Source organism: Prosopis cineraria, unplaced genomic scaffold (genome assembly GCF_029017545.1).
Source record: "Prosopis cineraria cultivar Desert tree isolate PC_DT_omini unplaced genomic scaffold, ASM2901754v1 PC8, whole genome shotgun sequence".
In the NCBI taxonomy this organism is placed as follows: Eukaryota; Viridiplantae; Streptophyta; class Magnoliopsida; order Fabales; family Fabaceae; genus Prosopis; species Prosopis cineraria.
In genome coordinates this window covers 20216539-20240124 of record NW_026555339.1, presented here as the reverse complement: position 1 = coordinate 20240124, position 23586 = coordinate 20216539, and the positions used below count along the sequence as shown (strand labels likewise).

General features: G+C 28.7%; 1 protein-coding gene across 1 annotated transcript in view; it reads right to left on the bottom strand.

Moving 5' to 3' along the window:
• Positions 1-2335: 2335 nt before the first annotated feature.
• Positions 2336-23586, bottom strand: part of LOC129317446 (probable LRR receptor-like serine/threonine-protein kinase At3g47570) — a 50697-nt gene continuing 29446 nt past the window's right edge. The window contains exons 3-6 of the mRNA XM_054961771.1: positions 7181-7469; positions 6439-6579; positions 4627-4770; positions 2336-2988 (exon numbers count right to left, since the gene is read on the bottom strand). Of these exons, the coding sequence (XP_054817746.1) occupies positions 2336-2988; positions 4627-4770; positions 6439-6579; positions 7181-7469 (1227 nt within the window). The remainder of the gene's footprint in view (positions 2989-4626; positions 4771-6438; positions 6580-7180; positions 7470-23586) is intronic.

The window sequence follows — 23586 nt, the reverse complement described above, 5'->3', positions numbered from 1 at the left end:
TCTTTTTCCAGCCATTGGGTGTAGTTTTTGTTCTTCATTGTGGTTGTAATATTTTAGTTGAGTATAAGGAGAAAATTTAGTTGATGCTGGGAATGGTTTATAATGATGTTGAGCTGATATTTAACCGTAGAATTTGATATTGGGAGTTGTAGAACTTACTTGGATGTGTTCATTTCATAACTTAATTATTGGAGACTGCCCTCAATGTGTTTGTGGTTATATTAGAAAGAAGATATGGAGGGAAAGAAAGTTGTTGAAATGCATGGGTAATTATCTCATAAATTTGTCAATGATAAATACATGCTCTTACGGTATTTGTAAAAATGTGGGATAAGAAAATTTGGTGAATTGTGAGTTGTTATGATTCGCTTGGAGAAGTATCTATCAGTTTAGTTCAAGTTATTAATTGAAAAATTTAAAACACCAAAATGGGAGAAATGATTATATACAATGCTTGTTTCACATTTTTAGTTTAGAGAAAGCTTAAGAATAATGGATATGGTTTATTATGATTTATGAATGAGTATAAGTCATAAGGAATTATGAGGATAAATGGAAAGTTGTCAAATGATTTAATTGACTTAATTATATTTAAAACATAATTTGTTGGAATATTATTGTTAATATCGTTTAGATCAAACTTTAATGCACAAACAGCGATTGGAAAATTTCTTGATAAATGATTTTAGAATTATGATTCATTTGTTAGGAAATCAGGAACACTATTAGAATTAAAGTGAAAGATTAAGAGGAGCATGTTTTAGAATTTTGAAAAAACTATTAGGTGAGTAGGTAGCGTTCCGAATGAATTTCAAGCAATTGTTTATAAAAATTTCTTTACTTAAATTTTAATGTTATTTCTTTATTAGTTATATAAACATTCTTGTCAATTCTATTTTTTTAATAATTATTTTATTAATGATGATATCTTGATTTTACTAATGATTTATGCTATTGATAAGTAATAATTAAAGTTGATATACAACAAACGGTGTTACTTTTTAAAAATAACCCAATTGTTTAACTTTATGTTTGATATGCAAAGTTTTAGTATAGCAACTCGTGCATGGAGGAAATGACAATGAATATGGGAATGGAAGATAACAACTGAATCTTATATTTTGAAAGCGAAAAATTTGAATTTTTTTTTTTCAACTCTGTACAAGCTTGATTTTAATTAGGGGGACTGAGTTTTGAATGTTGGATGCTAATGACAGTTTTGTTAGCCCTTGGCATGCCATCAAACACCTAACTAGCAGGGTGCTTATGGGAGGTGCTAGCCCCATGCAAAGGCCAATGCACTTAGATTGGAGGGATGGTATTCGTGAGCACTGTAGTTATGCTTGTTTTCATGGGCTTCATGCCTACGCTTGATTCATGGCTCTTGATGCTCTTGTTTCGTGGCTTCCAGTCACGCTTGATTGGTTATTTACCCTCATAGACTGTGTGTCCATGCTTGATTGGTTATTTACCCTTGTGGACTGTGTGTCCACACTTGTTATTTGTTCTCATAAAGCCCTCCTAAGTTTAAGCTAAAAAATTATCATTTCTCTAATAATTCTCTAAAAGTATTTTATCACACTACACTATCATTGGAAAATTTTAGATTTATGGTTAATATAAACTTTTAACATATGTGTGATCTTATTAGCATTGTTTAATCTCAAGATCATATTATTGGGAAAAATCTTTATTTGTTTCTAGCTAAAGGATGTAATTCATTATTTCATTAAGTCATTTGAAGTTAAATTTATTATTTATCATTTTAATATTTTCTTATTTATAATTTTGATTGGAACGCTACTCACCGGTAATTTATTTGATCCTAAATATTATAGCTGACCCTGCACCTCCAGCAAATCATTGAGGGCCTTTTTGTATTTTAGAAAAATAGAGGAGGCATATTGCAATTACTGTTTTGGTAAACTAGGCACTATATTTTGTAATTATAATTTAGTGTTCCATATATACCGTAGTTAGATCTTAATCTTATTTTGTTATTGTAAAAATTGCTGGAATGGAGCTAGTCTTCTTGTTAGCTTGGTTGGCAAGTTTTGTTGTTGTTGTAGAAATTTTAGGAGGTCCAAATTATAGGAGAGACTTTGCCAAAATTTCTACAAAAACTTTACAAACTTTACTATTATATATAACTTGCACATGTCACTATTTTAGCTTAGTTTCTAGTTAGTCAAGGCTTATGGAATGTGCGTTCACTTCATATTCCATACCGATTATACCCTTAGTATTGAGATGTGACATAAATGTAGATAGGCAAGTCTTCTAATTTCACAAAGTTCATCAACAATCAAGCCACGTAGTTCATTGGCTTCAAGATTCAAATCTTGAGGAGCTTGTATGTTGCTAATTGCTTTTGATATTGATCCATTTGAAAATTTTCAGCCAATGATAGTTGGAATAAGTTAGACAAATTCCCAATTTCTGATGGTATGTTACCATTAATCCTACATGAGTCTACAAGTAGCACCTGTAGAGAATTAGACAAGTTTTCAATGGACTTGGGAAGTTTCATATGCAATGGATTCATTGAGAGAATCAAACTGTTCAAATGTCTACAATTTGACAATGAGTTGAAAAAGCCAATTTCAGAATTGGAAGTATCTATACTGGTAAAATTATTATCACTTACTGAAAGGGTTTCTAAGTATCTTAAATGCCCAAGTGTGTTTGGTAAAACCCCTTTAAAATTATTGTCTTCCAATTCTAGAGTGGTTAGCTTAGAAGCATTGGATATAGTATTTGGGATTTTTTGAGAAAGTTTATTGCCCCATAAATAAAGCATTTGTAGATTAGAAAGACCAAATCCAAAATTTGATGGAAGACTTCCTGATAGAGAATTGTTTGAGAGAGACAAGACCTCCAAAGTTGACATGTTGAGAATTTCTGATGGAAGAAACCCTCTCAATTTCTTTTGAGACAATTGTAAAATCTCAAGCTGTTGAAGATTACCAATTTTCATAGGTATTGATCCTAGAATGCAAATATTAATTGAAGTATTAAAGAAAGTTAATATATAAAGAAAATTATATATGTCTAACTACTTAGATTTACCCACTACTTAAACATACAATTTGGACAAATTTGTGATGGATTTAGGCCTTTGCAACAAACTTAGTATGGTAGCCGTCACTAATTTAGTGGTCCCAATTTTGTTATATAATTTCACATTTTTTATGTCTAAAATAAACACTCTTGTAGGTATTTTTTTTAGTAGTGGATGATGAGTTTTTAGCTTGCTGGCTTCAGCTTCTAAAGTTATTTTTGATGTGTACTATTACAAACCTAAATAGTTAGTTACATCATGATTTTAACAATTGGACCAGACCAGCCGGTTGGACGTGAACTAGCTTGTGGTCTAATCTAGCAAAAACCATTAAATCTTATGTGTAGTGAACTGGTAAAAAATTTGTCAACAAATTTGGGGAACAAGAAAAACATGTTGGTTGGTTGATTCACTGGTTTAGACGGGGAGAGATTAGGAGAGAAGTTGAAAATCATGAGGGGAATGAAAATGCATGATTCAAAGAAAAATTATGAAAAGAAGTCATTATACAGTATAAAATATCACATTAAAAGAAAATGATGGTAGTACTTTATATTTTGGTGAAAATGTACCTTTTAAATTATTGCTATCAAGATACAACTGTTGAAGTACAGTCAAGTTTCCAATGCCTCCTTGTATGGGGCCAGATAGCTGACTAACCCTTAGGTTCATCATCTTCAGATTTGCAAGACTTAAAATTTCATTGGGAATATTTCTTGCAAATAGAAAACAATTAACAATGCATCATTGTATGTAAAATGAGCAACACTTAAATTTGTGGTGACGCATACTTTCTATGTTATTTGAAGTTATTTTATGTTTTAAAGTTAGTGGCCTAAATGAAAATAAGATTATATATGTCTAAAGCATGATTAGATTTATATATTCAAAAGATGAGCAAACATTTAAAATCATCAATAAAATTATGGTATATAGATATATATTGTTCTTTGTTTTAAAAACAATTTAGTCTATATTAGCCTAGTTTTTATTTTTTGTATTTTGATGAATTATATTTCTTGATAAATTAACAAGTTCAATAAGGGGCAGCGGTTTTTTTTTTAACTTTTCATAAAAAAATTTAACTTTTAAATAATAAGAAGCTTGTTTAAATGATAAGAAAGGATAAATCGCATTAATTATATATGGTTTTGAATTGCGACGTACCAATCCCAAAGTATAATGTGCAGTTGAAATATATTTTTAATTAAGAAATTTAAGTTGGTGAATATTTGATATAGTCTGTTAAATTTGTAGTGCAAGTTGTGAAAGCCGTAGGTCATAATCTAAATAATAAAATAAAATAATTGTCAATTTTCCAATTCCTTGAGTATATGTATATATTCACTATACCTGTTTAAGGTTAATTAATGCTCAGAAACTTAGTATCATCGTCTGTGTTTATAAATTTTGGATTTGAGAGAATCTCTATTGTAAAGAAATAATTCCTTTTGCAATGTGGCTAAAAAAAAAAGTTACTCTATTTTGATTGCTCATGCATAAAATATCATATTAACAGAAATTAAGCAGAACTAGCCTTTAATTTGATAAAAGTATTTATATACCTTCTAAGTTATTGTTGTCCAGAAATAACTCTTGAAGCCGAGTAAACTTGCCAATGCCTCTTGGTATATGACCAGACAACTGATTAGCACTTACGTAAATGCAACTCAAATTTGTAAGATTGCTTATTTCATTCTGAATATTTCCTGCAATATTACAACACAATAAAATCACAATGCTGTGAATTTTGTTGCATAAAATTAAACATCCTAATTCCAGACCTCTCATTCCCACAATTTTACTTTTATTTTTTGGAAGCAAATTTGATATAGTCTGTTGAGTTTACACAAACACACAAATGCACATGGTTTAATAATTTTGCAAAGAAGAATTTTAATTTAAAAACATAAAATATAATGAACTCCTATAAATTTATTTTATGATTTTTAAGAATCCTTGTAAAAAGAAGTTATGAAATTAAAGTTGGAGATTTAATTTGGGGTCCATTTGTTTGATCTTCCTTTTATGAGATGATCACCTATTTTATAAAAAAATTATTTTGTGAAATTTTATTATATTTGTTTAAACTTTTGAAAATAATCAAAATCTAAAAAAGACATAGTTCTAAGTTCGGACTATTTTGAAAAGCTACTTTGAATAGTTTTTGAAAAGGAAAAATTTTATATACTTAACTTTATATGTTATCATGCTTGTTTCTAATTAAAACAGAATATGCATATCAATTATAGATTATTTATTCTATAATAATTTTTTATTAATATTATTTACACATTAAATTCCACTTGTTTTGAGTTGATTGGATGCAAGTACTATACATTAAGTATATAAGGCTAAGTACCCAAGTCTTTCCCTTTTAAAATAACTAAATAATAATTTTTTTATGAATAGAGATCCATGAAAATATCATAAAATATAAAAATAACTAAATAATATTAAATTTTCATTACTATAGCCAAACATAAAATAATTTATGCTTTTTATAAAGTCTCTACAACATATATCTCTTTTTTTAAAAAAAAAAATCTAAACGATATAAAACTCACTGATTTTTCAATCATAAATAAATGGGTCCTTGATTTATTTTGTAGTGTAGACTTATGAAAATATATCGTCTCCTAAATAAAACCATCGAAATCATCAACTTGACATATATTTGAAGGGATGCTTCTCCAAAAATTATGGTCACTCAAAAAAGTTGCTTCTAATGATTCTCATTAAAAAATAAAGGAAAAATTATGTATAGGTCTCATAGAGCAGATTTATTTATAAATAAGTCCCGCAAAAATTGAAAATTATAGATAGGTCCCTTGAGACTTGAGTATAATTTGAAACTAAGGTGCAAAGGCAATAATATCCCGATTAAAAGTACATTACATCAATCAAGTATTTTACAATAACATCATCAGTAATTTGCAAATATCACTTTAACTTTTTACAACTATAATTTCACACATCCAATAATTAAACTAATCATGTGTTACAAGTTTAATATTAATTGTATACAATTACCTCATCAATAATTTACAACTATTACATCAACATTACACATCTATAACTTCACAAATCTATACGTTACTAACAAAGTTTAATATTAATTGTTTGAAACTATTTCATCAATAATTCACAACTATTACTTTAATTTTTTACAACTATAACTTCACACATCCAATAATTAAACTAATCATGTATTACAGGTAAAGGTAGTATTATCAATGCATCTTGACCTAGCTGTAGTTTCTAAATTACGTGTGACTTATTTGTAAATAAGTATGCTCCATAGGACCTAAACATGATTGTCCCAAAAAGAAGAGCAAGCAACAGTAAAAAAAAATTATGATTCGTTAACAATGTACCTTGGAGGCTATTTCTTGCAAGATATAAATTTTCAAGCATGAACAAATTTCCGATGCTTGGTATTTGCCCTGACAACTTATTCATACCCATGTACATATTTTTCAGATTTGTAAGCTTATTAATTTCTTTGGGAATTTGTCCTGCAATATGGCCAAAAAATAACCTTGTACTTTTTTCGTGAGTGCTTACATAAAAAATAGTATTCGACGAAAGAGTAAGGCATATAATTCTGGGAATACATTATTGTTATACCTCATACATGTATTCAATAATTTGATCTCTAGTCAATATTACCAACCAGATAATATACAGATATGCATAAATCAACTTATGACAATTGAAAAGTACAAAAGGAATTCCATAAATCATAGCGTAAAAGAAAGTGCCTCGCCTAAATAAGAGAATCCCAATAACATTTATTAAATTGTGTACTTGAACAAAAATATCTTTTGTCAGAGAGAACTCATTAAAAGTATAATTTTTTAAGAATAGTCAAATTTGTTCTGGGGATGATAGCTTAATTATAGCGGTATAGTTAATCTGTTTCATGCAATTGTAAAATGTTTGAAAATTTTCAGTTCAAGGACTAACTTTGAAAAGACATAGTAAATAGCAAGCCCCCAGTTAGATTGACATCACATATATTACTGATATAAACTATTACAAAAAAAATGATAAATTCATCAATTTTGAAATAGAACAAATATTTATATCATCACATATATATCATACAAGACATACCTTCTAAGAAGTTGAGAGACAAAGAAAGGTGTTCAAGTGATGATAAGTTAGAGATAGTTGGAGGTATGCTTCCTAAAAGCATGTTTCTGGAAATGCATAAAACTTTCAGGTGTTGAAGTCTTCCAATATCCAATGGAATAGATCCGTTGATAGAATTAGACTTCAAATCCAAGGTCTCCAACTTAAACAAATTGCATATGCTTGGAGGAATGAGACCTCCAAAACTATTATTGCCAAACTCAAGAGTTGAAGCATAAACAAGCTTCCAATCCAAGTTGGAATTTCTCCACTAAGTGCATTATAACTCAAGTTTAGAATTTCCAATTTGCACAATGGAAGCAACTCTTTTCGCAGCCCATGATGAAACTTGTTGCTTTGTAGTTCAAGTTTTTCTAGGAAGGACAGATCTCCAATTTGTGATGGTAAGGTGCCCTCAAGACCCATCATAGGAAGACTCAAGATTCTCATTTTCTCATTGTTAGAATCACATGTGACTCCAAACCAGTTACAAAAGGAAGATGATGAGTTGGACCAATTTTTCAAGTGACTATACAGGTCCCTAATAGAAGATTTGAAAGCAAGAAGTGTCAATCCATCGAGAGTAAAATTGGAATGAAAGATGGGCAAACCATGAGACAGAGCATGGAGAAAATGGAGGAGGAGAAATGAAAGCAAAGATTTCCCATGTTGGATAGGCATAAAGCTTCTTAGGATGAAGAGAAAGGAGAAGAAAGCTTCACTATATATAATCTTTGAGAGTGATTAGCTGACCAGCTTGGTAAAAAGAGTGAGGATAATAATGTAATTAATTGTTATAACCTATAGTAGCTAATTATAATGAACAAAATAGTCTGCAAAAGCTTGTTTGAAATGGAAAAGAAAGGTGGAGTGACTTTTTATAATCACAATTGAAAGTCTCTGTTTTTTTTTTTTTCTTAGTGGCTTAACAAGGAGAAGAAAGCTTTGATCAACATTGAAATAAGAGTAATGACATTGGTGAATTTACTTGACCAATATTAGTCTAAAATAGCCAATTATAATGAACAAAATAATATGCAAAAGCTATTTTGCAACGGAGAAAAATATAGATGTTAGAATATTGGGGAATTTTCTTGACCCAAAACCTTAAAAGGTAGAGCCCATTCAAATTTTCCTATTATAAAATTAGCACCGTTGATTTAATGCTAATAAATGTTGCAAACTTCAACCGTATGCCTATGAAAAATGTTAATCATAAGGAAAGATCAAATATGAAATGGATTATTGTTAAAATAAAAACTTAGAATTGTTTTTTTTTTTTGTGATGACTTGTTAATGATCCTTATTTGATAATAACATTGTTCACAGGTCCTTAGAAGCGATTCTCTCTATTCTTTTTATTAATTACACTTGAGATAAGTTGGCCCTTAATTAGTATTGAATCCAAAATTTAAAACAAATTATAAAAAAAAAAGCCTATCAAAAGCTTGACTTAGAAATTTTACCCAAAAAAAAAGCTTGACTTGGATGTGTCATAAAAAAAAAAAAAGTTTGACTTAGTCAACTGAGAAATTAATAAGAAGATAACTTGTGGAGAAACAGAAAGGCAGTTGTGAGCTACATTCATCAATGAGATTTCGCATTAGAAAAGGAGTGGTGGTGGGGTTGCAATAATACTGTTGTTTAGAATTTTTCTTTGAGGTAACCCTATCTCTATTTTAAAATTTATCTTTATCACTGTTCATTGCGGTTGATTACTGTTTGAGAGATCACATCGAGTAATAAAATTATTAGTTTTTCATATTTTTATAAACAAAGTTTATATGGAAATGACACGTAGATCCTAAAATCCAAAAAGATCAACTAACATATAGTTAAATTTATAAAAAATTTAATGAAATATGATTTTGGTGAAGTTGTATATCAATAATTCTCATTCTCATCCATACGTTGTTACCATAATTTTCAAGGTCAAGGGGAAAAAAATGAGAGTTGAAAGCAGCTAATTGTTAGCCTAAAAAAAATTTAAAAAATGAAGAAAAAATGTAAAATATTTAAATTCTTACCCTATATCAAATGTTAGCTTTTTTTTTTTGTCCCGACCATCATAGTTAAATTACTAATAAAGACTTGTTAGAAAATTTAACTTGCACACATTTTTATATTTTAATATACAAATGCTTATTTGTTATGTTTGTAAAAAAGACTTATCATTTCACAAATAGTTAATTGTTAAATTAATAACAATGAGTTGTTAGAAAAATTTAATATGCACTAGTAATGACAAGTCCTTGTTAGTAATTTAACAAGTGATCATTAATGAAATGACAAGTCCCCATGCACTAACTTTGACAATTTCCCTTAATAATTTGACGAGAAAACATAACTTTGGGTCCTTATATTTTGCTCAATTTTTGCTATAAGTCCTTGCAAGATGATCTAGAACACCAAAAAATAGTGTAGGAATCTTGAACACCGAAAAAAAGTGCAGGAACCTATAGCAAAACTAAAGCAAAGTACAAGACCCAAAGTTATATTTTTCCTAATTTGAAAAGTAAATTGTACTAAAATAACAAGTTCGTGGATATTAATTGGTCACCTAAACTCATTTGTTAGTATACCTTGAAGTAATCTATTGTGTGTTAAGTGCGACTTGGATGTAATTCTCCATATTAATTTTTTTAACAAGATATAGTTATTTAATATGCAATCATTTGTTAGATGAGAAGTCTCTTTTACTAACTTTGACAATTTCCCTTAATAATTTAAAAATTAAACTTTTACTGAAAGAACAAGTTCACATAAATTTTTGACAAGTAAACTTTTGATTTAAAAAAAGCAAGTAAATATTTATAAAATGGTGCTTTTTTAATAAATCCCCATCAATACTTTAACTAATGATTATTTATGAAATGACAAGTAATCATTAAACTCTTGATAAGTAGTGGTTGAGAAAATAAAAATAAAGTTGATAATATATACAACTTTGTGCAATATGTAACTTAGAAGTGTTGGTAGCTTAGTGGTTATCAATTCTTTTGGTGACCAAGTGGTTGGGGTTCAAATTCACCCTTGGTCCCCTTGAAAAATTAAATTTAACTGTCATTAGTGTTCGGCAATGGTTGCCTGACCGCCAACTACCGGATGGTGCCGATTTAGTGGTCTAGTGACAATGGGGGTATTTTCAAAAAAAAAAAAAAAACATATGAGGCAGTTTCATTTTTTATGACAAATTTTAATTATATTTACATCCTTTGGTCCTGTAGAACAATTTCATATTCTTTTCATCCTTTCTGTCATTAGTGTTCGGTTGGTTTTTTGTTAATATGTTGATATTGATGGGGTTAATATACATAGGCATTCATAAACTTTAATTGTAAGATCATAGTTGTTTTCTCACCAGCAAATTAGGGTTGGTTTGAAAGAGCGGTCGTCCTTAATTTGATTTTGTCCGTTTATTAAGTATTGCTATTTGATAGATTAATTCAATCTAATATGGTGTTTCTAATTAATAATTACCTATTGATTAAATTAAATAAATTAAAAACATTGAGCATGAAACACATAATCTAGTATTAACAACATGGAAGATAAAGAGTTGATAGCTCCAATTATTTTATAAAATATAATTTTAAATCCAATAGCAAAATATATAAAAGGATAAAATAATAATTTTGCTCTTAAACTATAGACCTAAGAGTATACGAGGCTCTCAACTCATTTTAAATTCATTTTCAACCCTAAACATTTAAAATTGTACAATTAATTGACCATTAGTTGACTGTAAAATTATAGAAAATAACATCAAAAATTACAAAAAATGACCAAAAGAATCACAGAAAAAGGACCCAAAAATTATAAAAACATTACAAAAAGATAAAATTTTTAATTTTTGGTTATTTTATATGATTCTTTTTATTATTTTCTATAATTTTCTAATTAATTAATGGTCAAAGTTAATGGCAAGAGGGAGATTGCCATGGTTTTAAATCTTTAGGAGTGAAAATGAACCAAAAATGAGTTTAAGATTCTAGATACTCTTGGGTGTTGAAGGGCCAAATTGTCATTGTACTCTATATAAGATTAAAAAAAAAAACGTTATTCGAACTATTAAGATGCTTTCATTGATAACTAAACTATTGATGTTGTATGATATTTCAAAATCTTTTACTACTCATTGTCCATTGATGGGTCCAAAGAAATTGATATTTTTTCAATAATTTGAACATATCTTGAGTTCCTTTGAATGATAAAAAAAATATTGTTCAAATTATGTGAATGTATATGTTTTTACATCCATTCATATACTCCTTCGATTCTATTGGGCACCCTCTATAAAGATTATTTGATCCTTAATATAGGGCACACTAAGAGTTATTTATAACTATTTTTCAATTTTATTCCTATTATAAATTTAATTTTATGGCTTATCATATACTATGTATTTCTTTCTTCCTTTTTTTAAATAGGGATAAAGTTGGAATTCTATTCATTTTAAGATAATTTAATTAGTTAACTGTCATTCTTTGATTTAGTGAAGTAGTTAAAAACATCTTATAATAGGAACTAGAAGGAGTTCATTCATGTGGTCAAAAGAAAAAAAAATTCCAATCGACTTTCTTTCTTTATTAGAGGAGAAGTTAAAAATGCCTTATAATAGGAGACTGAAGGGAATATACACTAAAAAAAAAAAGACTTTTGCCAAAAGTTCAAAAGTTGCCACTAAAGGTTTTTAGTGGCAACTTTTTACCACCAAAGAGTTGCCTCCAAAAATCTCGTTGCTAATGGTTTTTGGCAGTGACAAACATAGTCGCCACTAAAAGTATTTTGCCATCAAAAGTTTACCTTGGGTCACTGCTAAAGGTATACTTTTGAGTCTTCATTAAAAGTTATTAGCGACTAGATTTTTTGTGGTAACCTTTTTTTGCCACTAAAATCTTTTAGCGGCGACTTTTGGTGGTGACTTCAAAAGTCATTTTTTTTAAAAAGAAGAATCAGCTTATGCCATCTCACCTGATACCTTGTGCCACATCATCTACCACATGTGCACCTCCTCATGCCACAACACGTGCCACATCACCTTGCCATGCATGTGCCACGTCACATATTCTTCGTGAAATATGCTCAAGTTAGGATTTGAACCCATGACCTCTAACCTTCCAAGCCTTAAGTCCTCCTTTTTACTAGTTAAATTGAAATGCACTACGAAATGATATATATATATATATATATATTATTTAACTACATATACATATATCAAATAATATATTATTAGAAATATATACATATATATTACATTTTATTATCATTTATTAATATGAGTATTTATATATATATATATATATTATTTCTTAATAAAATATTATTTTTGTTGTAGCAAATATTTTTTTTAGGAAAATGAACTTAAAATGAAATAATTTTTAAATATTAAATAATTTTCTTATACACATTTTAATCAATTTTTAAATTTTATTTTTTTTTAAATGAAAAAATTAAGTATAGAATTTATTTATAAGTATGTATTATATTAGTTTAAGTTAAATGTATATCTTTTACATTTTTCCATATTTTTCTCAAATATTAATAAATAAATGATTAAACTTTTATCTTTTTACAAGTTAAATGCTTCCCCTTCTTCTATTACAAATAAATTTTATATACAATTTTTCAATTATCTTAAAAAATCAATAAAAAATTTATTTTAATCATATAAATTTTGTTAATAGTCATTTTGAATAATTATTCTTTATTATCTTTGAGATAGGAAATGAGTGGGCATGTGATAAACTAAAAGTAGATGCTAAACAAAAAGAAATCCAAATTAAAAATCTAAGTGGATATTTCACAATCAAAATAGAAAGAATCTTGTCTTAACTTAATCTTGATTAGTTTGCACTTCCTTTAAAGTCCCTTCAACAAAGTCAATCTCAAGATAATAGGGAAACTTTCTAATAAATTTACAATTTAAAATAATCATCAAATATGGAGCATCTTTTTTAAATAATCCTGTGGTAGTGAAAAGTAGAGCTCAATAGATGGAGTAGACACCATGTATATACTAAGCCAAGTATCAAGTGCATAATGTGTCAAGTAATTTACAACATCATTTGCATCTTACAATATCTATACAACTTTAACATTCCAATGCTATTTATATATATGTATGTGAGTAAGTATTTATGTATAACTTAGCCTAATTATAATTTAAAGAAATTTTTTGAAATAATTCATAAAAAAATTATAACAAATAATTCATTTATAATTTATATATAACTTAGCTTGATTATGTATACTAGCTTAATAAGATCATTATTAAAAAATAATCCATAAGAAATTTTTTTAAATGTAATTATTAAAATAAGATCATTACTAAAATACTAGACGAGCAAGATCATTATTTTTAAAAGTAATAATTATTGATCTTATATATAATTTATTTTTCATTCTACATATAAATACCTTTAGTGGCATTAAATTTTTTCACAAAAGTAATTATATAAATTAATTTTTATAAAAATATTTTTTAAATTTTTTATGAAAATACTTTTGGCGGCGACAACTTGTTGCCAATAAAAATAATATTGCATAAATTATTTTTAATTTTTTAATTATTTTTTAAAAATACTTTTGGTGGTGACAGTTTGTTACTTCCAAAAATAATTACATAAATTATTTTTAGTTTCTTAATTAAATTTTATGAAAATAATTTTGGCTACAAATAATTACATAAATTATTTTTAATTTTTTAATAATTTTTTTTATGAAAATACTTTTGGTGGGGACAAACTGTCACCACTAAAAGTAATTGCAAAAATTATTTTTATTTTTAATTATTCTTTGTGAAAATACTTTTGGCGGCGATAATTTGTTGCTATTAAAAGTAATTACATAAATTATTTTTAATTTTTTAATTATTTTTATGAAAATCTAAAAGTTATTTTTAGCGGTAGCAATTAAAAATCGTCACTAAAAGGGGCCTTTGGCTGTGACTTTTAAAAGTCACAGCTAAAAATTTTTTTTGGCAGCAACTTTTAACGGCAACACAATATTGCCGCCAAAGGTTGACTTTTAACAGTGACTTCTAATTATCACAGCAAAAAGTAGACTTTTGGCAGCTACTTTTTTATTGTTGTTAAAAGTTGCCGTCAAGAGTCATTTTGTTGTTGTGATAGTTCATTCTTGTCATTGAAAGAAACTAAAATTCCATGTAATTGGGGGCCACTAATGTCATTCTCATCCACCTACTTCCATGAGGGGCGAATAATAAAGTGCCATCGATAGACTAAAAGTTATAGCTATTAATGAAGGTACAACTCTATTTCCTTGAACCTTCAGCTTGCACCAATCACCAGTGTTAAAAGTTGGAATGTTAAGTCCATTGAAATTATAGGGGAGATTTTGACCAAAGCTCAACAAGGGGCAACTTCTCCTATGAGAAATGCACAATGAAACTCACCTAGGTGATGGACTCCAACCATGTGTGGGCTCCATCAATTGTAGATGTCTTCATGATAGACAACCTACCCCTAATCAAAGAAATAGAAATTGAGTGACTAGAAAAATTGAGTGCCAATATTATTCATCGTTTGGTGGATAGAAAAAATTTCTAAACTGGAAAAGGGAAACGTACCTATTTGCATTTCCCTTTTCTGTATACCAAACAAAGACTTATATTTATGTTTTTTCCATACGTGCCACTATTCAAGTCAATGCACTCCTATTCTAATGTCACAATTATGCTTGCCTTTAGAACAAGACTATCGAAACTCAATGAATATAAAAATTACTCTCTCTCTCTCTCTCTTTGTGATAACAAAAAGTTCACGTGAGCTAATTGGGTACCGAGAACTCACCAACGTCAGGACATGTGTCTAGACTTCAAGAATCTCTCTCTCCCCCTCCCTCCTTCGCGCCACTTATCACTAGGATGGCTATAACATGGAAAAGAAGTAATTGATTCAAAATCAAGTGACAACTACTCTTTTTTAAAAGATAGAATTAATTATTTTATTCCTTGATTTCTCTCTCATCCTATTTTATCAAAGGGCTTTTGCAAATTACCTTGCACAACTTGAATATATGGATAATAAAATAGGCAGTTACCATTTTAGTCTTGCACAATATTTTAGAGGAGAGACCTTTTTAACTTTAATTTTCATTTTCAGTACCTATTGATCACATTTATAGACGCGATTCTCCTTGCAAGAGGAGCAACCTATGCTGAGAGTTTAAGTTACAGGACCTATGTTTCTCACAGGAGACTCCGTGACCATGAGTACGTTCAAAAACAATAATGTGTTTCTCTTAGGCTTGTTACCATCTTTGATGCACGGGTATTGATACATATATAGTATCCGATACTTCAATAATTTCATTTTTAAAAATATAAGATATGATATGTTTTTATATGTGCATATATGTATATATATATATATATATTTATTTATAAAAAATAATAAAAACATTAGAAATATAATTTTAATTTAGAAAATATCTAAAATAGCATACACATATAGTCTTAAAAAATCATATCAAGCAAAACATAATCATTACTTGTATTTTTATTCTATCTATAACTAATTGCCTATTGCATAATCTCTACTAATAGTTCCTCACCTAGGGTTTAAATGCCAAAATTTTATATTCATATATTTTTATAATTAAAAATGTAATTTTTATTTTTTTATTATATCTAGAAATTATTTTTTAATAAAGATCTTATTTTTATTTTAAAATAAAATTACAAAAATATATTAGGAATAAAAAAAATTAATATCACAATATTTCACAAAATTTAATTTCTTAAAAATAGTCTTGAAGTATCAGCTTTAAAGTACCTATTTGCAATCTAGAAGAATCAAATACATCTCAAGAGTAAAAAAATTTAAAATTAAAAAATAATATTTTGATACTCTATAGAAATGTATCAAAGAAGTATCAGTATTGGACATGATATTGATGTGGATATATGAGGCAATTTGATGTATCGGTGCTTCATAGGTTACTATGAGAAATAATTTTTTTTTTGGGTCAATCTGTAGTTATATTTTACATTAATGAAAAATTTCTTAACCTATATACGTGTCCATATCCTTAATATAGTTGGCATCCATTCATCTAGAGATTCAGAGTCATTTGGATGAAATGATATATATGCATCTTCGATATACCTCCATGCTGAATAAGATGTTTCCGGGAAACAAACAAAACATAGAATGGGTTGCTAGGGCTACGCTTAAGCTATATAAGCCCAATTTTATATAATCCATCGACCAATTAAGGAGAAAGATTGGAGAAGTAACAGAAGTAAGAACTTAAAAACGAAGATCTTGACGGGAAAACGGACTGTTAAAATTATGTTGGACAAAGGAACCTAACAGATCTCCAATGATGATACATATTATTTTTGTTCGACCCCACTGCCCGCGTCCAGTCTCTTTGAGATTACGTATTCATATTTGTGTTAAATCAATTTATTATGTTGATTTTTCTCCATGCTTAATGTTTCTTGTTGTTTGGCCACCAATAAAACTTTCGTACTTACTTGGTTAATGCTTGAAAAAGTTATGCTGAGTGTACAATTTAAGCTTAATCATGTGAGAACTTGATCATAAAAACCCATCTGAATATTATATTAACGTTGATCAAATTTAAAAAAAAATTAATTGTTATCATTCAAATATTGGGCTAAAAAAAATAAGGAATTAAGGAGAATAATAAGCAAGAATCTCATAAAAAGATTAATTCCAAATCAAGATTTTTAAATATTTTTAGTATTGAACATGGAAGAAAGAATACCGATTTTGCGAACATTAGTTTTAAAGACATCCTAATCTGGCATTAATCATTTTATAAGGTCCTTACTTGTCATTTTCCCTTAGAATTACTTATTTCTTCCGGCCCTAGCTATTTATATATCATTTCCATTGATCCTTAAAACAAGACTCTTTACAAAATTTAATAAAACATTTATGATTCATTTTCGAAAATGTTCTTGTCTATTTAACTCTTAGCTTAATTGATAGCTTTTCCATCCTTTCTCCCTTCCCTAATGAGAAAATCTATCAATAAAAGGGTGATTTTTTAAAAACTGTAAAAAGAAAAAAATTGACATTAAACTAATTGAAACTAATTTTCTTAATCTTGTAAAAATAGTTAATAGGGTCATTTAAAACAGGTTAGAAGGAGCACTGAAATTCAAATTTTGAATTCCAACTTCAACTCTTCAAATGATATCAGTAGTGAGGACAGCATTGGCATTGTGACATAATGGAAGGCCACTCTTTCAGACGTGCTTCCTACACCTATATGTATATACCCTCTCAATCATAATATAAGACATTGATAACTACTTCAGGGTTCTGAAAAAAAGTTAAGTAAAATATTAATATCTTCAAATATTTTAAATCTTTTCAATTACACCTTCATTAAATACTCTATATCAATATCTTAATAATGACAATTGAAATTTCAATGCACCATTTTTCAAAGGCATAGGAATTATGTACTTAGCTAGCCTTATATAGTTAATATACTTATATTTAAACAAATCATGATAAGTGGATCTTAATTAATCTCGTAGTAAAATTAATAATAAGAATTTATTATATAATAAATAGTTTATAAAAGATTCATGTATCTTGATTTAATTGGTAACAAGTACATTAAGTGCATAAGGTTAAGTTTATAAGTGTTTACCTTTTCAAAAGAGTAATAAATGAAGTGGGAATATAATTAAAAAAAATAATTATAAAAATTATCAAATGCCCTATATTTTAAATTAAATAAGACTTCTAAAAATGCTCAATATTATGGTCTGAAAAGAGTGTATATATATATAGATAAAGAAAGCCAATAGCTATGGCCTTTTGACATGAAAGCTCCCCTATAAATAAGAAGTCGCAAGCTGGATCCCATTCATAACTTTAAGCTGTGTCAGCAAATTCCATTCTCTCTCTCTCTCTATATATATATATAGCAAAGAAACTTAAGCAAGATGGTCCCCAGAGCCCTTCCAACATGTTAAGGTTGCTAGACTTTACCAATAACAAACTCTTGGTCAACTCTATATTTTATGGTGGCACATGACATTTTTTTTTTTTTGGGAAGTGAAAGAAGGCAAAACCAGCCAATGTGGGGGATTGAACTCCCCTTGCATTTCCAAGGAGATCACTTTGCCATCGGGCAATGCATCAAGTGCGTAATACATGGCTTTTGTAGTGGTCCATTTACAGGTGTTAATATTTTATATTGTTATGGTTTTTAATTGATGATGTTTTGAAATTCTCAAAATGATATTGAACCTATATAAGGCTAGTGTGGTCCTCTTACGTACAAATTATACATGCATACACACTCCCTCCAGTATGAAATTATTGATATTGATGTTATATAATTTTTTTGTTTCAAGATGAGACCTTTTATTTTAAAATTCAATGCTAGGCGATTGCAAGAAGTAGATGTCTCACAAGAATGAGAGTTCCAGTAACCGCTTGAGTCGTGCCCAAACCAATTCTCTTAAGAACCAGTTGTTTCATGTGACAAGGAGTCTTTCCTAAGAAAAACTCAAGCTTGTTTTAGAGAGCCTAGAACACCTTGAACACTTTATGGAATATCCTAAGTATTATGTTCCAAAACTTGTCCATCCAATTCTCACAAGAATTGAATCCTACCCATGTGAGAACTAGCAAACAGAGTAGGAAATGAAAGATAGTTGAACTGAAAAGATTAATTAATAAATAATCATAAAAAATTGAGACTAAATCTTTATAATTCGAAGACTATGAGTTTTATTTGTTATTTGGCTCACAAATACCTGGGCTATGATTTCATGCAAATCACATTTTTTTGTTCAGACCAATTCATGCAAAGCACTTGGAAGTTGAAAGTTTATATTTTATAATTGATGTTTTGGTTTTTGTATTTTTGGATGAGACAGATTAATTTCAAGAAAAGGACAAATTACCTGTCTATTGCAAATAAAATCCCTCATTTGTAGATGTTTAAAGTCACACCCTCAACATTCAGATATTGACACACATCTCCATGCTGTTAAAATGTTGGTTAGATTAATGTAAGCTACCTTAGATTATTTAAATAAATAATATTTATAAATTGTAACTTTAATAAGGATGACTCATTAATTTTAGTGAAAGACTTATAAATTATCACACTGTTTTAATTTACAACTCAGTTGATATAAAAAATACATTCATTTATAAATCTCTAATGCACTAGCTGAGCTATGAATTTTTCCATTAATAATAATATTATTAAAATAAAATTAATTAATATTTTTAATTATTCATTGCGATTTTCTTTAGCAAAGTAGTTGGTCACCTAGTAACTAGTTAAAATGACTGGTCAAAATGATATTTTGTTATTTTACATGAGTAAAAAATAACATCAGTCTCTTGGCATTTATTTATAATTTTGGAAACTTAATCAACATTAATTTTTTGTGATATTTTCTGTAATTTTTCTTGTTCACTTAATGATCAAAATAGTGGAGATATGGAGGTTGAATGAGGGGCAACATTTCATCCTTTTTAATACTTCAAGAATGATATTGTGGCCTAAGGTCACTAGTATATCTAAAAAACAAAATTCAAAAATGCACCTTAACTATAATATTGCTTTTTACTTTACACTTATCATGACTCGTATTCTTTAGATACACGTGGCAAACACAGCCATGATGCCTCAAAGTGAAGGTCACAACTCACCACTTGGTGAAAATAACTTTTTGGAGAGTTTTAATAGCACTGGTGACAACATTAAGACAATCTTAGGAGTCCATAATTGAGATGTAGTGTTTCAATGCAAGAATTATAGCAAGATCAATGAACATATCCTGGAAAGGAGCCCAAATGTAAGTTCTTATATCCTTTTGGAATTTAACAAGTATATTGAAAGTAAATCTCTTTTCCAACATGTTAGACGGAAATCTTTCAGTCAAGATTGGAAATATCTAAAAGCTCTTATTCTATTAGATTTGTCAAGGAATCAATTTTAGGCATCATTCCAAAAACCATAGTAGCTTACAAAATTTGCAAAATCTCTCCTTAGCAAATTGCAAGGGAAGATTCCAGAATCACTTGGGAATTTCCTAAGTTAGTAAAGCTGGACCTCTCCCCAAATAATTTGTCTAGTGAGATTCCTAAATTGCTATTGTTGCGCTCCCTGCAAGTGCATGGGCCGGCCGTGACAAGTAATAAAGTGTGTAGAGTATTGTTTTCACAGTGATTTGTCAAAAACAAGTGATTAAGCAAAAGACTTAGCACATTCAGTTAAATTGAGCAAAACATAATTAGTTGGAAAGCTGATTTTACAAATTATATTAAAGTTAGAAAATAAAAAAAAAGTGATTGATTCTCAAACTTGAAGCACACATTGGGACCTAAGATTATTTATCTCTTACATTTCATAATACTAAAAGTACATCCTCTTATAAATGTTTTTAATGAAGATAAGTATTAGCCTATAGTTCTAAAAATATTTGAACAGACTATTTCAAGTCATGAACAAGTGGTTAGTTAACTTAATTCCTCAATCTCTTGTTACAATCAAATAAAACCCAATTTTAAGCACCTATCTTAATGTGGCTATGCAAGACTAGTAGGTATATCTTAATCTTACTAGCAAAACCATCCATTCATTATGCAAATTTTAAATTCATGTACTATTTTACTCAAGTTTTATACTCAAGCTAGCCCTCTCAAGCATCACTCAAGTGAACCCAACATTTAAATAGTAGCTAAACATTTAGAAGTATTAAGACAAGAGTAAAATAAACACATATAGATGTATATCATTAAACACAAAAATAGAGGAGGAACTTAGTGTTAATCCATACAAGAGCTTAAAGTAATCCTAGATCAATGAGTTTAGCTATTCATAAACATCAAAAAGCTATAAATACACAAATTATTCAGAGCTATATCAGGTTACAAGAGAGAAATGGAGAAGAAATAAAGGAACTAAAGAAATGGAGCTTCAAAGGTTTTTCAAGTTTCAACTCTTAGACCCAACTCATCCAAAGCTGAAAACCCTAGCACAACCAAGCTTCAAAAGTGTCTCAAAGTGTCAAGCATGTGTTCTAGGTCGAGCAAGCTACATATAAGTGTCCTACCCAATCAATTTTAGCTAAATAAAATGCAACATTTTACTGATAGCAGTGAAAGTCACAACGCAAAGTAACAACTTTGGTGGTGATGTCGGCGGTTTTACACTCTTCTCCCAATTAACATGATAGCTCATTATTGCGTTTGATTTTGTCATCTAATTCAAAGCCTTCCAAAAACACCAACAAAGGCCCAAACACGTATCTAACGAACCCTTAAACTAAAATAACACAAAATTAGTCCAAAAGTATCAAATTAAAAACCTAAGTTGCAAACCCAAGCAAGACGTACATTTTGCTAAGTTAGACAATCAAAATATATACAACTGAGCTAAAATATATTAGAATTTAAGGAAAATATGTTCAAATGACATGAAATTCTAGAGGAATAGCTAGAGAAATTTATGCTCCTTGAGTATGTTAATCTCTCTATAATGCACTTCAAGGTGAGATTCCAAGTGGCGGATCTTCAAAGATTTGATGGCTGAATCTTTCATGATGAATAAAGAACTTTTGTGGCAAGCTACAAATGCAAGTGCCTCTAAGTAGAAAAAGAAACAAGAAAAAGGTTCAATGGTGTAAACTTTATTTTGTTGAAATGCATGCATACTACCCATGGTTTGTCAACAAATTTGGTTGTTTCCAACAATAGTCTCTTTCAACAGAGAGGAAGAAATTTTGGATGCAACCAATAGATTTGATTAGAATAACTTATTAGGAAGGAAAATCTTGTGTTCAAAGGAAGGCTTTCAAGTGGAATAATGCTTGCTATCAAAATATTCAATTTTGATTCAGAATCATTCTCAAGGAGCTTTGAAATGGAATCTGACACAATACATAATGTGCACTATCACAATTTGGTGAAGATCATTAGTTGTTGTTCCAATGTTAACTTCATGTGTTTGATAATGGAGTTCATTTCCAATGGGAGCTTTGAAAAATGGTTATGTTTCATAACTATTGTCTGTAATTTTTTTTTTGGGTGTTAAACATATGATAAATGTAGCATCTACATTGGAATATCTCCATCATAGCTTGTCAACACCAACAGTCCACTGTGATTTCAAGCCAACTAACATTTTGGTGGATGAAAAATATGATTGCACATGTGAGTGAATTGCCAAATTCTTAGATGAAGGGAAATCTAAGACACATACAGAAACATTACCCACAATTGGCAATCTTGCATTTGGTAATCATCTAAAGCTTGCCTCCTTTTTTCCTTTTGTAGTTTATTTCAATATGTATATTCACTACTTGCACACCCATTGATGTTATAGCTTGTATTTTTTACCTGATTATTTCTTTTAGAAAACCCATTCACATAGATATACTCTAGTAGATTATACACATAAATTTATTGTAAACTCATTTTTCAGAGTAACGTTGTCAAACGAAATAGAGTACCACAAATTAATTATTATTCATGAGAAATGCTGCACTTGTTTAGAACACATTATAGGCCCTTGATTTATTTTTTTATACATTGGAAGTTCAATTGATTTTAATACAGCAAGTTATGAAAGTTATAGTTGTGAAATAATGATAACAGATAAAAATATAATTTATAATTTACTTTTAAACATGAAGGAGATGGTATGCTTAATGTATCAGGGGTATATGGATCGCTGTAATTGAGTAATTTGTATAGTATTTTGTATATTATGTAAAAAATGAGATATATATTCCTCTCATGAAAGAATCCTACTGTATTTGAAAAAAGTTTCTTTAGCTTTTGGGGGATCTAACAACTATACATTTGTAGGATTGTTTGATTGATATTTAAATATATGGTCTTATAATGAAGGAAATATAAACTAGTTCAAGAAATTGATAGGAATGTGAAGTATTATTTAGTCTCGTTTTGTAAGCTCTATACTATGAGCTACTTGACTTTAATTGATTGAATTAAATCATATGCAGAATATGGATTTATTCGAGTTATTTCAGCAAAAGTAGATGTATACCACTGTGAAATAATACTAATAGAAGTGTTCACAAGGAAAAGCTAACAAAAAATATGTGCATTGATGGATATTGAGTTTGAAGAGTTGGGTAAGTGAATTGATGCCACATGCATTAATTCAAGTCAATGATTCCAATTTATTACAAGGAGATGAACAATATAATGTTTTTTGACAACTACATCCACTATTTTTGTCCTAGCCTTCAATTGTTGTACTGATTTCTCAAAAGGACATTGCAATATGTCACATATTTAGGGTCATTAAACAACATCAAGGATATACTTATGCAAAGATGTCAAATTTTAAGAAATATCAAATCTATTTGCAATTGAATGAGA